The 13,215-nt window shown below is 46.0% G+C and overlaps 1 protein-coding gene across 1 annotated transcript in view; it reads left to right on the forward strand.

Moving 5' to 3' along the window:
• The first annotated feature begins 1,232 nt into the window (after positions 1–1,232).
• Positions 1,233–13,215, forward strand: part of ADCY5 (adenylate cyclase 5) — a 307,979-nt gene continuing 295,996 nt past the window's right edge. The window contains exon 1 of the mRNA XM_054043693.1: positions 1,233–3,804. Coding sequence (XP_053899668.1) covers positions 2,824–3,804 — 981 coding nt within the window. The 5' untranslated portion in view covers positions 1,233–2,823. The remainder of the gene's footprint in view (positions 3,805–13,215) is intronic.

Consider the following 13,215-nt stretch of genomic DNA (forward strand, 5'->3'; position numbering starts at 1 on the left):
CCTTCCCCACTCACAACTGTGCCACCCCCCTCCCTTGACAGGCCCCCAAGACAGCTATGCTTGCTTCAGCCACCACTGACTGACCAACAACTATGCCACCCCCAATTGCTGCCAACTGGCCCAAAGCTGTGCTGCTGCACCCCCACCCAGATTTGCCACCCCACAGTCTGTGTCCCCTGCCCCTCACCGCCCCCCCAGCCCAGCAGCCATACCACAGTCCTGACAGCCCCTCCCCCTCCAGTGGGTGCAGGTGCACCCCACCACCAGAGATGCACCTGGCACTGGCCACTGTCGGAAGACAGGATACTGGGCTAGATGGACCTTTGGTCTGACCCAGTGTGGACATTTTTATGTTCTTAAAAAAGTGGCACAGGGCCAACCTGAGCTGCAGGTACTGACCATTGGGGTGCTGAAAACGCTTTCCGACGGAGACAGGCACCGAGTTAGGTGCCCTCGGAGGTGCCCACTAGCAGTGAAAACAAATCAAAAACCAAAAAAAGCGTAAGCCAGCAGCCAGACCAGGCAAAACAGTGCTGCTACTCCCCCACCCCCAGTAATCCAAACCACACACCCCATTAACACCCAAACCACAAACCAACCCAGCCACTCCCTCGCCCCCTACCTAGTGCCACAGTCCTGTCCCAGCCACGTGGGGAGTAGCCAGCCAGCCAGCAGCCAAGCAAGCGCACACACAACCCACCACCACCACCCCCCAAACCACTAGGGTGACCAGACAGCAAATGTGAAAAATTGGGACACGGGGGGAGGTAATAGGAGCCTATATAAGAAAAAGACCCCAAAATTGGGACTGTCCCTATGAAATCGGGACATCTGGTCACCCTACAAACCACAAACCAACTAAACACCCCCATCACCTAGTGCCACCGTCCTGTCCCAGCCACGTGGGGAGTCGGCAGCCAGCCGGCAGCCCAGCAAACGCGGCGCTCACCCCCCATACCACCCCGCGTCCCCCGCCACGGTCCGTCCCAGGCAGCAGCTGCAGCCACGTGGAGAGACTCGCAGGCACTGCTGGGTGTAAAGACACTTGGGACAGGCGGGGCGGGAGGGGGCGAAGGAGTTAAAGAATGTAGATTGCAGATTCCAGCTGCTGCTGCTGCTGTCCCCGCGGGCCCCGCCCCCCCCCAGCCAAACGGGCCCATCTATTGGAAGAGAAGCCAGCGCCGCTGGTCAGGTAGGAGAGCCGCCCAATGGGAGCAGGCAGCCGCTGAGCAAGCACCAATCAGGCGGCGCTGAAGGCGGAGGCCAGCCGGGCTGAAGTTTGGTTGAAGGGGGAGTACAAAGACGAGTTTGAAAGGTGCGGATGGAATGTCTCTGGATGCGGCGCGTGCGAGCGCGGCCAAGGGGAGCGATGCCGCTGGCGCGGTCTGGGGGCTCCAGCGCTTCGGAGCAGCGTCTCCTGTAAGAGCCCTCGGGCAGCTCCGCAACTAGCTGCCCGCGCTGGATTTTTGCGTTGCGTAGGGAAAGAAACCACTCTGCGGTTGAATTAAAACAAGAAATTGTTTTGGCATGGAAGGGTGAGGGCTTGCACCCTAGGCGGGCGGCAGCGATCTGGAGCAAAAGCCAGGTCCGCAGCAGACGGAGGAGGATGTGTGAATGAATTGCCAGGTCCCCTTCGATCCTGCTTTGCAGAGACGGCTGCATTGCCCCTGGAAGACCAGACCATCGCTAGTGCTTCTGGCTCGTGTGGTGTGTCTGCGGCGGAGATAGCGCATCGCCCCGCAGCGGGAGCTGCTGGCTAGAACCTGCCCCCGTGCGCTCTGCTGGCTGGGAAATCGCCCTGGGCGCTAGCGGGTGGCTCCGGCTCTCCAAAGGAGCCGATTGATTTGGTCCCTCCAGCCCCCCGGACACTGCCGAAGGGAAAGCTCAGTGTAAAGGAGACATCCACTCCTCCAGACCATTAGTGTACCGAGAGCCTAAAAACCATCCAATCCAAGCTCCTCATTTGCGGCAGCGCTCTCCGCTGGGGCGAGGAGGGGGTTTGATCATCCCTAGGACATGTTTTCTTTTTCTGTGCGACTAACCGCCCAAGAGTGGTCCCAGCACCGCCCTCCCTCTGCCCTTTGTAGTTTGGTTCCGAGTCCGTTCAGCTGGCCAACAAATGGTGGTTTGGCCAGGCACTAACCCCAGGTGGGAGTTGTTGTCACTGATTCTCTTCTGCCTTCCACGCAGCAGCCCGCGCAGAAATGTGCTGGATCGTCAGCACGCTTCTTGTAAGGTACCTTGGAGCGGGAGCCTTCGCTTCTCGTGCCGGGATAATTGTTTTGATCCAAGAGAGGATTTGCAGTTTTCCAATGCTAATAAAACTGAGTAATCTGGGGCAGTGATTCTGGTTTATGGTGGGAGTTCAGGTGATTTTCCTCTCTCCTTCCCCAGCCCCCTTCCTGTGAAAGTTCCGTCTAATTATTTAAACAAATGACCAGTTCCCTAGAGAATTGGGAGAGGAAATGACAGATTGGGGAGAACCCTCTAGGAAGCTACCCCTGGGATTCCAGGTATTTATGAGGCACTTGTAGCAAGCTCCAGGAGACCCCAGTTTGTAGAGGGGAGGGTGGTTGTTCACCGAATTGGCTGTGCTCTCCTGACAACTAGCAGGAATCTTGTATCCCTGACAACCTGAGACTTTTGTGTGAACCAGGACTTTGCCAAAGAAGGAAGGATCTGCAGTTTTCGCTCCCCTTGCATTGTTCCCTTGACGCTAGGAGAAAGATGCTCAGAAGATCAGGTCCCTCCTGGCTGTGAGTGGACTTTTTTTCTTTTCTTTGTGGCTTGTCCCCTTTCCCGAAACACTTTTTGCTACAGGGCATGTCCCGGCCCAACAGTGTGAGCCCCCCGGGCTTCGGAGCCCCTGCACCTCGGGGAGGCACCGAGCAGCATCGATCCGCCTGGGGGGAAGCAGAGTCCAGGGCCAATGGCTATTCCTATCCCCTTGCCCCAAACAGGTCATCGAGCAAGAAGCCTTCTTGCATGGCAAGCAGGTGGAGGAGTGAGGAAGACTACGAGCCTCAGCCTAACAGGAACCAGGGGGAGAGCGGTTGCAGGATGATGAGTTTTAGATCCAAGTCGGCCTGGCAGGAGCACGGCGAAGATAGTCGCCGTCACCAGCGCAGAGGGAATCCCACTTTTACCACCAGCCCTCGGCACTTTGGGGAACTGGGCGAGGTGCGGCCCCGGTCCGTGGAGCTGGGGCTGGAGGAGAAGCGGATCAAGGCCAAGATTGAGGAGCTGGAGGAGGAGGAAAGGGACTCCCAGGTGGGCTTCTCCATGGGCAGCTGCTGCGGCAGCCTGTTGCAGATCTTCAGGTCCAAGAAGTTCCAGTCGGAGAAGCTGGAGCGTCTCTACCAGCGCTACTTCTTCCGGCTCAACCAGAGCAGCCTCACCATGCTGATGGCCGTGCTGGTGCTGGTGTGCCTAGTCATGCTGATCTTCCACGTCGTGTACGGTCACTACAAGGTGCCCTACGTGGTGGTGCTCTCACTGGCCATCCTGCTGGTGGTGGTGTTGTGCGTGCTGTGCAACCGCAACGACTTCCACCAGGACCACATGTGGCTGGTGTGCTACTCGGTCATCCTGGCCATCGTGGCCGTGCAAGTGGTGGGGGTGCTGTTGGTCTGGCCCAGGAGTGCCTCCGAGGGTATCTGGTGGACTGTTTTCTTCATCTACAGCATCTACACGCTGCTGCCAGTCAGGATGAGGGCTGCGGTCATCAGCGGGGTGGTCCTCTCAGCAATCCACCTGGCCATCTCCCTGAAGACCAACGCAGAGGACAAGTTCCTGTTAAAGCAGGTGAGGCAAGCTCTGGCTCTAAGCTCTGGTGGCTTTAGCTGGCAAAAGGGCTTAAATTTAGTTTTGTGGATCTGTTTGGTAGCTTGTTCTGGACACTGGTTTGTCTGCTACTAGGTGGGAGTTTGCCCTGGATGCTGACTAGTCAAATCATGCTCTTAGTGCTCACTGTTGCTTTTCAATAACTGCTTTAACCTTTTTCTTCCTTTTTTAATTTTTTTAAAATCTGGTTTACTAGCTTTAAGTAATGGCATTTTTAGCACAGAATGATCTTGACTAGCCCTGTGGATAGAGCCTTTCTGTTTTATTTAATGTCAACAGATCACCAGTGGAATGGTACTTGTGCTTGGTGCCCTGTGACTGAAAAATGGTGTGGAAAAGTCTTGGTGCTCTTATGGGGGGGGGGGGGGGGAGATCTGTGCTTGCCTGTAATTCTGTAAAATGTCAACAAAATGTACAACTTGGTTTCAGAGATGCGTGTTCCTTGACTCATGTAAATCAATGACCTAAAGAGAGGGGTTTGCTCTGTGAAATGTACAGTAAATGCCTAGAGGGTAGGGGGTAAAAATAGATTCCATATGTTGCCAGCAATAACCTTGTTTGTTTGTTGTTGTTTTAAACAACCTTGCATTTTAAACTCTTATCTGTAGCTGTGGTAGAATGTTAACTACCAGTGAGTGGCTCAGCTCATTGAAACAATAAGACTCATAGAATGTGTCAGTGTGCAGTGTTTAGAAATTACCATATCTGTTTAGAGAACAGTAATACAAGGAACCTCTTCTCCTTTCCAAGCGAAAGAAACAATATTGGGAGGCTGTTTGCTTAGTTTTCTATTTTCAATGTGTCTGTTAAACTTATCGTTGTTTATCACTAAAGTTCTGAAAATCATTTTCATTTTGCAGTGCATTGCAGTCCCTCTTATAATAGGGGTTTTGAGTAGGATGTGTATATTAACTAAGGATTGATAATTAAGTATAAATCAGGTATTGGTAGCTTACCGTCTTCTCTTTTCCAGCACTATATTTTATGCCACACTTTGTTGTGGCTGACCAAGTATTATTACTTCTGACATCTTCCAGTATCCACCTTATCATGAGTATTCTAGAGAGAGACTTCTTCTGGGGCCTGAAATTAGACAAGGAAAACCTAATGGGATTGTGCCAGTGGTGCTCTATACAAATCCAAAATATCACATAAAATGCATTTTGTCCATAAAATAGAAACTAGGTAAGACGCTTAAACTGTGTATTTTGATAGTACATAGTGTATTTTGATGTATTTGTAGCAGGACTTCCCTAATTATTACTCTAATCTACAAGCGTGACAACTACTAATTGGTGGTTTCTGTTTTCGTTTTTTTTCACTAACACACTCAAATATTCCTTGTTAGGGCCCTAATCCTGCAAGGACTTGTGCATAAGCTTAATTTTACAGACTGTGAGTAGTCCCATGTAAGTCAATGAGACTACTCGTGGTGCATAATTTGAAGCATATCTGAAAGTTTTTAGGCCTTGATCCTGCAAAGGCTTAACATTGAAGTGCTGTAGTGACATTTCCTCTGAAACCTTACAAAATAATTTATTAATACTTAAAATGTTGCATTTTCAAATTGCTGTTGAAAGCATTAAATCTTGTAACTAATAGTGAGGAAACTGTGTCTCAGAGGTAATGTGGTTGGCCCAAGGTCACAGAGTTTGGAAGGGCTGGGATGATAATTCAGGCTCTCAGCCACTTTCTGTAACCACTAGACTGCCTGCCTTCTTTCTATTGCAGCACACTTATTGGTAAAATGTGAAGTATTATCACAAACAAAACTACGCTTGTCAAAAGTAATAATGTGCTGCAATATCCCTACTCTCCAGGAGTGGCCCTAGCCATTTTGATTTTGTCCTGTTCCCCTCTCTCCTCCCGCCCTCTCCCCCCCAACCTGCTGGCCAAACAACAGAGCGCAAAAATAAAAACCAAAAAAAGAAGCAGTACAGCATCTCCAGGACGTTGGCACCCTTCTTACCCACCCTAGAACCAGCCCTGGTACTCTTTGGTAAGTCACAAATCTCTGCATCAACAGTTGATCTCCCAATTATTCTAATGTGAGGTTCTGCAATAGTTAAACAACATCACAGGATTTCTTTTAAACCTATTTTCAAAAATTAGTTCTCTGCATGATCTTCTTGTGGGTTTTGTTTTGTTTAATCCAGATTATGGGCTGGATCCTCAGCTGGTGTGAATCGGCCTAACTCTATTGAAGTCAGTGAAGCTATTCCCTATTCTACCAGCTGAGGATCTGGCCTGCATTGTATTTGTTTGACATATGTGATCTGTCCAATATTAAAATCTGTATCTACAAAGCATATAGCCTCACAACTATTAGCAGGCCTTTCTGACCGAGGCTGTTGCGTGTTGTCATGGAAATCTCATTTTTGTTAGACTCTGCCCCACTGATGTATATAAGCCCTCCTTCTGTATTTCTCTTTCTCTTAAAGCCAAGATGGGCAGAGGTGGATGAAGGCCAGAAAAATCAAATGGCCTTTCCACCCTTTTCAGTCCACTGTTATTAGTCATGATGTGACTGTCGAATTGGTCAGTAATTGAACTATGGCCATCAGACCAACTGGTCGTTCAGCCATATTTCTTATTTAAAGACCATTTAGAACTTTCATCCCTCTCCCTTTTCGTGGCACTTTGACTGTGATATGGCAACTACTTTCTTCCCTTCCTCTTTGGTTTGTGGGGTTGGTTATTTGTTTTTATTTTCTCCCAATTGTATCAGAGCTGGACAAAACAGGTACTCATGCAAACATTGCAGATTATCATAATAAGCGGACGTCTGACTAGCTCTGTTCTCACCTTCTGGGATAGGGGAATGTGGGGGTGAGGAATGGGAAGGAGAGGGCAGGATTGGACATGGCCACAGCCCGCTGCCCTCCTGCTAGGGTCTGCATCCCATGGGAAGAAGGGTGTAAATTTAGAGCATCCCTGTGGCTGTTGTGATACTGGAAGCCATGCCTGCCCCTGCCCCTTAATGTCCTTGGAATATAGGGAACACGAAAGTGTCCTAAACCACCTTTGCACACACTCTCCCCCGCCATGCTTTTCCTGTGCTCAGTGCAGGACGTTCTGAGAATCATGGCTATTGGAATTCCTCCCTTTTAGAGCTGTGCTGCTCTTTAAAACTTAAGTGGCCACTGAATTAGGTCCTCCAACCTGAGGTACCTTGGACCTGATTTTTGGATGCGTTGAGTGCTGGCAGCTCTAACTGTGGTCAACAAGAGCTGCAGGTACTCTGCACCCCTGTAGATAAGGTCAGGCACCCAAAACTTAAGTAGAGGTCACTTGTAGAAATTTTGGCCTTCTTTAGCACCTGGCCAACTCTTCTTGACTGGGAGTGAGGGAGGAAAAGAAATGTGAATGTTTATTATGACTGACCATTCCCAGTTCAGGACTGCACTAGGTAAAAAGAGAAATAAACTAGTGTACGAGAGCATATTTCACATACAAAGTGCTCGGTGGAAGCAAAATATATTCCATGCATAATACTTCAGTCAAACTACAAATCTTAATTGCTTATGTATTCCTTGTACACCTGCAACTAGTTAAAATTTACACATTTTTAAACCTGTTTAAAATGCAAAACCTTTATTTTTCCAATTTTATTCTTGAGTTATTTTGAGAATGTTTGATTTAGAAATGTGATTCAGCGTACATACTGTATATCTCGTCTTGTGCTGAAATTTCCATGAGGTAGCGATACACTTCCGGACTATGAATAAATGAGATCAGCTTCAGAATTAACATATAAAGACTGTCAGTAAAAGACCCTTTTATAGTAACAAGACAGTCTAATACAGTACTTGTTCATTTGAAAAGAAACCTACTATTCTCACTTAATTGTTTTACATACATGGTAAAACTGATATTGTGGTTTATCTATATTACAGTGGATCCTCAAATGTGCAAATATTGAACAGACACCTAGGAAGACCACAGAGCTTACAATGTAAAGCTGTAACACTGAAAACAATTATATCAACTTCATGTATGCAAGTTGCCCCATTGACCTTAGTGGGGCTATCTGAGTGTATAAAGTTAAGATCAAGCCTATGTGTCAACCGGATCAGGGGTTGAGAATCCAATTGATGCCAATGGACCGTCTTTCAGTAGACTTTATTGGGCTTTGGAAAAAGAGAACCAAGAGTTGGGGTTAGGGATGCAACATAACAGGCATTAACTAACAGTTAATTTAGGTTTAGGCTCTGTTTTACTGCCCAAACCTGTACCGTCACATTTATTTCTCAATAACATAGTTGAGGAAGGGCGCTTGTAGTTCATTAAATACTTCAGGCGATGCGAGGTCGTCCAGTTACAATGTATCAGAATAATAGATGACTAGGAAAGTTGTCTTACATAAATAACCTTGTGGAAAGTGGAACTGAAATTACAGTGCTCTTTTAAAGTAACATTTATTGTTAACCTTTCTCAAAAGAGTTCTAATAGCACTGTTCACAAACAGCTGCACCATCATGTGGCTCTCTTTTATAGCACTCTCTGATCCAAGCCTCCTGCAGCTAGACTCCTAGCTGTTCAGCCCCATCACAAACACCTCTGTCATAACAATACTGCTCTAATGATCCCCATGCCTGACTTCAGAGAACTGGGAACATGTTGACCTTTCTGTCTATAGATTTGTATTAATGATACATTTTTGCTTTGCAGCTGAATGTTGGATCCTCACAAGAATGTAATATTCCATTCTCCCATTTCTACGTGGGTGTAGGTATACATACTTTTCTGTTTCTGTTTTCCTGAAATAGGCTGTTATTTTTAGCAAAGTTGAAGCAGCTCCTGCTCCTATTAGAACATCGGCTCATGTTACGAATAGCTCTTTAGCATCTCATCAAGATGCTTCTTATTGGATGTGATCTAATTAATGTTCAGTTAGTAGCAATAGCACAGTCTACACACCAGGAGAAATTACTATCTCTGTACTACGGCTAGCTTGCAATAGCACACGAGATATCTAGGTCATGACTGATTTTTGAGACTGACAGATTATCAGAAATGTGCCACTGCAGAGTTAATGGGATATATTTTGTTGCTGTTGTTTTCAAATAGGAACTGGGGTTGTCTTTTTTGTTCATAAGCAGAGATAGACTTGCTACCTGAAATGCAAAGCCCCATGTGTGACCTCTTTAAGCTTGTTGATATTTGTGCTTTCTCTGTTACTTATTGGAAGTGGGGTTGGAGGCAAATCTAAATAACACTAATATGAGACCCACTCCTGCAGTTCTCATGCACATTGGGACCAGATTCCACTGCCTTAGTTATGTTGCATAATACCTTGCGCTCAGTAGCCCCACTGACTTCAATAGAGGGTCTCCTATAAAATACAATCTAATGTGAGTAATGGTGGCAGAATTTACCCCAGGAATAGTTCATCTGAAGTCAGTAAGAGATGCAGGATTGGTTTAGAAAACTGAAGTACCCAAAAGCAAAACTCCGTTATACCCATGCAGTCTCACTGGCTTCAGTGGGTGCAACTGAGGGTAGAAATTAGCCCCAGTTGTGCAACATTTCAGGGACTTAAGTATCTACTGTCCTTAAAAAGAATATTGTTCTGTATTTATTGCGGTGGGAATATGGCTTGAGGTTTTTAAAGGTCTACTTATGAATGATTCTCTTCCCCCTCTCTAATTTTCCCTAGCATACTTTTTTTTTCTTCCAGAAAGGAAGCTTGTTAGAGGTGGGGGTTTATTTTTGTTATCTTCATTGGTCCTGATGGCTACAAACCTAACAGGTGATATAACGTTTGAGTGCTGACGGTGTGCTTCAGTGCTGGAGAAGATGCTCTTAATTCCCCTCCACTCCTGATCTGCAGGACTCTGTGGCACGTTCAGCAACCTAGTAGATTGACCCATTTGCACTTAGTTCTCTCATCCCTTCAGCAATGATTGCAGAGTCTTATGGCTGACTGAGAGTAGGTGAACTGAATATCAAACCTACCTTGGTGGAGATGGCTTAAGTATACTGCTGTGCCAGGTGCAATAATTCTAGTGAAAGAATCATCACTCTAGTCACTTTTATGACACTTTGGAAATGGCAGGATATGCAAGTTTCATCTTTGTTCTCTATCTAGATGAAGATGTTTCAGCCAAATGTTGACGGATTGTTTCATGCTTTGCACAGAGGGGAAATGATACCTTCAAGTGTTCTTGAATCTTACAAGGCACAGTTGACTGACCTTTAAGCATCTTAGGCTTGTTGTGTCTGTTTGATAGGATTTCAGTGGAAGGTGAAAGCCTTGGTGATAAATAACGCTAGTGAAAGGGAAACCGAGCCCTTAAACTAATGTCAGATGTGGACTCTAGACGGCCCACAATAGGGCCTCTGAGTGACATGGTCTTGAGCTTTAACTACAATGAAATGATCTCTAGCTGCTGCCTTCCAGAATGGTGTAATACTTTACACCGTAGCCACATTTACAAGGCTCTCATTAATTGAGGGTGTAAGATTTCCACAGGCTTCAAAGAGAATGTTTGCTTTCCTTGAGTCTCTAGTAGGTGTGGTGTTTTCAAAGTGTGCACATGCACACATACAGAGCAAACTCTGGCTTGACAGTGTTGCCAAGGTTTTGGGCAGGAGAAGTCTGGGAGTTGTCTCAACTGGAGTGTGAGCTTTGGGCATCGGGTGATTCTTCAAATGGATTAGGGTTGGATTTTGCTTGAAAACCGTTAGTTGTCCACCAAAGCATCATTTGATTCCTCCCCACCTTGAGTGATTGAAGCTTGTTCTATTAGCTTTCGTTGCCTGCCTGCCTGTCTCTCTTCTTTTTTTCTTTCTTAACTGGAACACTTGTGGAATATTTTCTTGTTGTTCTTCTGTGGTCAGCTCACCAGAATCTTCTTGATCTCTTGTTATAATTACTCATCCTGCAACTAAAAATCTCTAGCATTTAGTTAAACATAGACTGAGCCTATTGTCAAATTTAACTGTTGTTACCTGGTTTGCATTGGGTTTGTTAATGTGGTAAAGTGGCCCTCCCCTGGAGCTGTTCAGTGGCTTCTGAGAAACCACACTCTCTAGTTCCTGTTTTTTTTTTTCTTTTTTTTTTTTTCTTTGTTTTCTTTTTCTATGCTGTACTGCTGAGTATGTTTGAGAAAACGGATCGGCTTTTGATGTGGTGTGGGTGGGGTTTTAAAAAAAGAGATTTCTAAGTATAACTCTTCTTGTGAGCCTAAGGCACGCTTTATTTTCTTGTATGAATCCTTCAATAAAATGCATACATCATCCTGTATAGACCATATATGCAAAAAATATACTGGAGGTGGAATTAGTGCATCGGAATCTCGCCTCCCCTTCCTGATTGTCCAATAACCTGATGTATATCTCTTCATGGCTGGGGGGGAATAGTGGGGTGATGAAGGAAAAGTGTGTGTAATGCAAATATTTTAAATCTTCTATCTTGCTTTCCTGAAAAGCAATGATGTGAAACTAACTCATGTGTGGCCAGGGGGGTTGTTTTAGGGACACTCTGATTTCTAGTTCCTTTCCTTTTTCTTATCTGAGATTTTCTGTGTGGGGTGTGTGGTGTTTGTGTTTTTTTTTTTTTTTTTTTTTTTTTTAATATATAGCATTAACAGTCTTTGCTCCCTTCCATCCAGTGGAGCCTCTTTCCTCCCTCTCACTACGGTCTCATTGATCTTCACTTCAGCCTTTGCACAAGAAACCCCCTTGCCCCACCAAAGCCCAATTTGCACTGAGATCCTGGCAGGTGCTGACTAAGGGGGATGTGGGGAGTGGCAGAATAGCTGAGTAAGAATAATTAGTTCAGATTTCTTAAAGATGAGACTTCTAGAGGGCCGGGGAAAACATTTTCCAAAGGGAAACTGGTACCTGGCTGAGGCACAAGCGAAGTTAGAGATTGTTTGTGATCTAGAGCCACCACAAGCTCGTGAAATGTTTTAGGGCTATACTAGCACTTTTGAAATGGAAGGTAACTCTCTGCCTAATCTTAACTCCTGGCATCGGGACAGGGGACAGGTAAAGGACTATATGCTGGCAGAGCAGTCTTGGTTGTCAGTTAAGCAGAACTAAGGAGGAAGTCTCAGAGGAGGATTAGCTATATGATAGGACAGGATGCCCTTTTACAAGCATAACCCAGCAAACATGGAAGAGGATAATCCAGATGTGGATTTAAAAAAAAAATCCTTCCTCAAAGTTTGACATCGACTGAATCCCCAAAGCAAGAGAACACCTGCTATAGCTGGGTTTCCAGCTTTCCAATGAAGGCGATGTGAGTTTCTTGCACTTCATGAGATCGTACCTTGGAATGGTTACCGGTCCCTTGTACCAGGCAAAATGAGAATTCGGGATGCTTTCAGCATCCATAGCTGAGCCAGATCTGGGAAGTTCTGTGCTTTGGGGGTTTCATGTGAACTTGACGCCTCACCAGTTGTCATGCTCGCACCAATAGGAATTGTATCATTTAATAGTGGGTTTGAAGTACTGTGGAAACAGGTGCAGGGATAGTCCTGCATTGACCGCTGAGGAGGTGGACCAAAATGGACTAATAGGAATTTTCCCATTTTAAATGTTGTTGGGAACGCGACCTCTAACTTCAGCTTTTGGCTCCTATATTTGAAGCATTTAGGATTCCCCTGAATAAATACTTGACTGGCCTCCTCATCTCCTGGATAGCGTCAATCTTGCAATGCAGAGAGAACCTTCCTGCAGGAAGGGCAATAGGCTCAGCCACTTAGGAGCTTGTTGCCAGCGTTTGTATCTCTGACAGACCATTAGCAGCGCTTCTCATTGGTGCATCTTCGGACATTCAGTCAGGCTTTCATTTTGATTGTCTTTGCAAAAGTTGATTTATAATGCCAGGTTGCACTTATGTTTCACTCTTCCTGGAAGGCGTTGCCACCATGCTCTTTTCCACATGCATGAGAAGTTGCTAATACGATTAGGATGTATTCTGCCCACCTCCTCGATGCAAAGAAAAGGAATCCAATTTGTGTATGCAAGATTTCATGCATGATGCATGCAGCATCAGTTTTGCATGTGCGTGGCCTCTCCTGTGGGATGGCTTGGTGATGTAAGCATCTGAAAGGAAATGGACTCCCTAGCACCACAGGTCTAAGTCCCATCTACTTATGTAACCACTCTCCTTTCTCTTCTAGATAAAGAGAATTCTCTACAGTTCATTGGGTGACGAGGTGCTTCTCATTGGAAACTAGCAAAATCCAGAGGTTCTGTCTGCTCGTCATAGACATTTAAAGCTCCTGTAAAACAGCCTGTATGAGTTTGTCCTGGCATCCTTCGTCAAAATGCCCCTCCCTCCCCATACTGTTGTTCAGCATGCTGTGCATTGGTTAGGTATCAGGGGGTAGCCGTGTTAGTCTGCATCTACAAAAACAA

The sequence above is a fragment of the Malaclemys terrapin genome, chromosome 11 (assembly GCF_027887155.1).
Source record: "Malaclemys terrapin pileata isolate rMalTer1 chromosome 11, rMalTer1.hap1, whole genome shotgun sequence".
In the NCBI taxonomy this organism is placed as follows: Eukaryota; Metazoa; Chordata; order Testudines; family Emydidae; genus Malaclemys; species Malaclemys terrapin.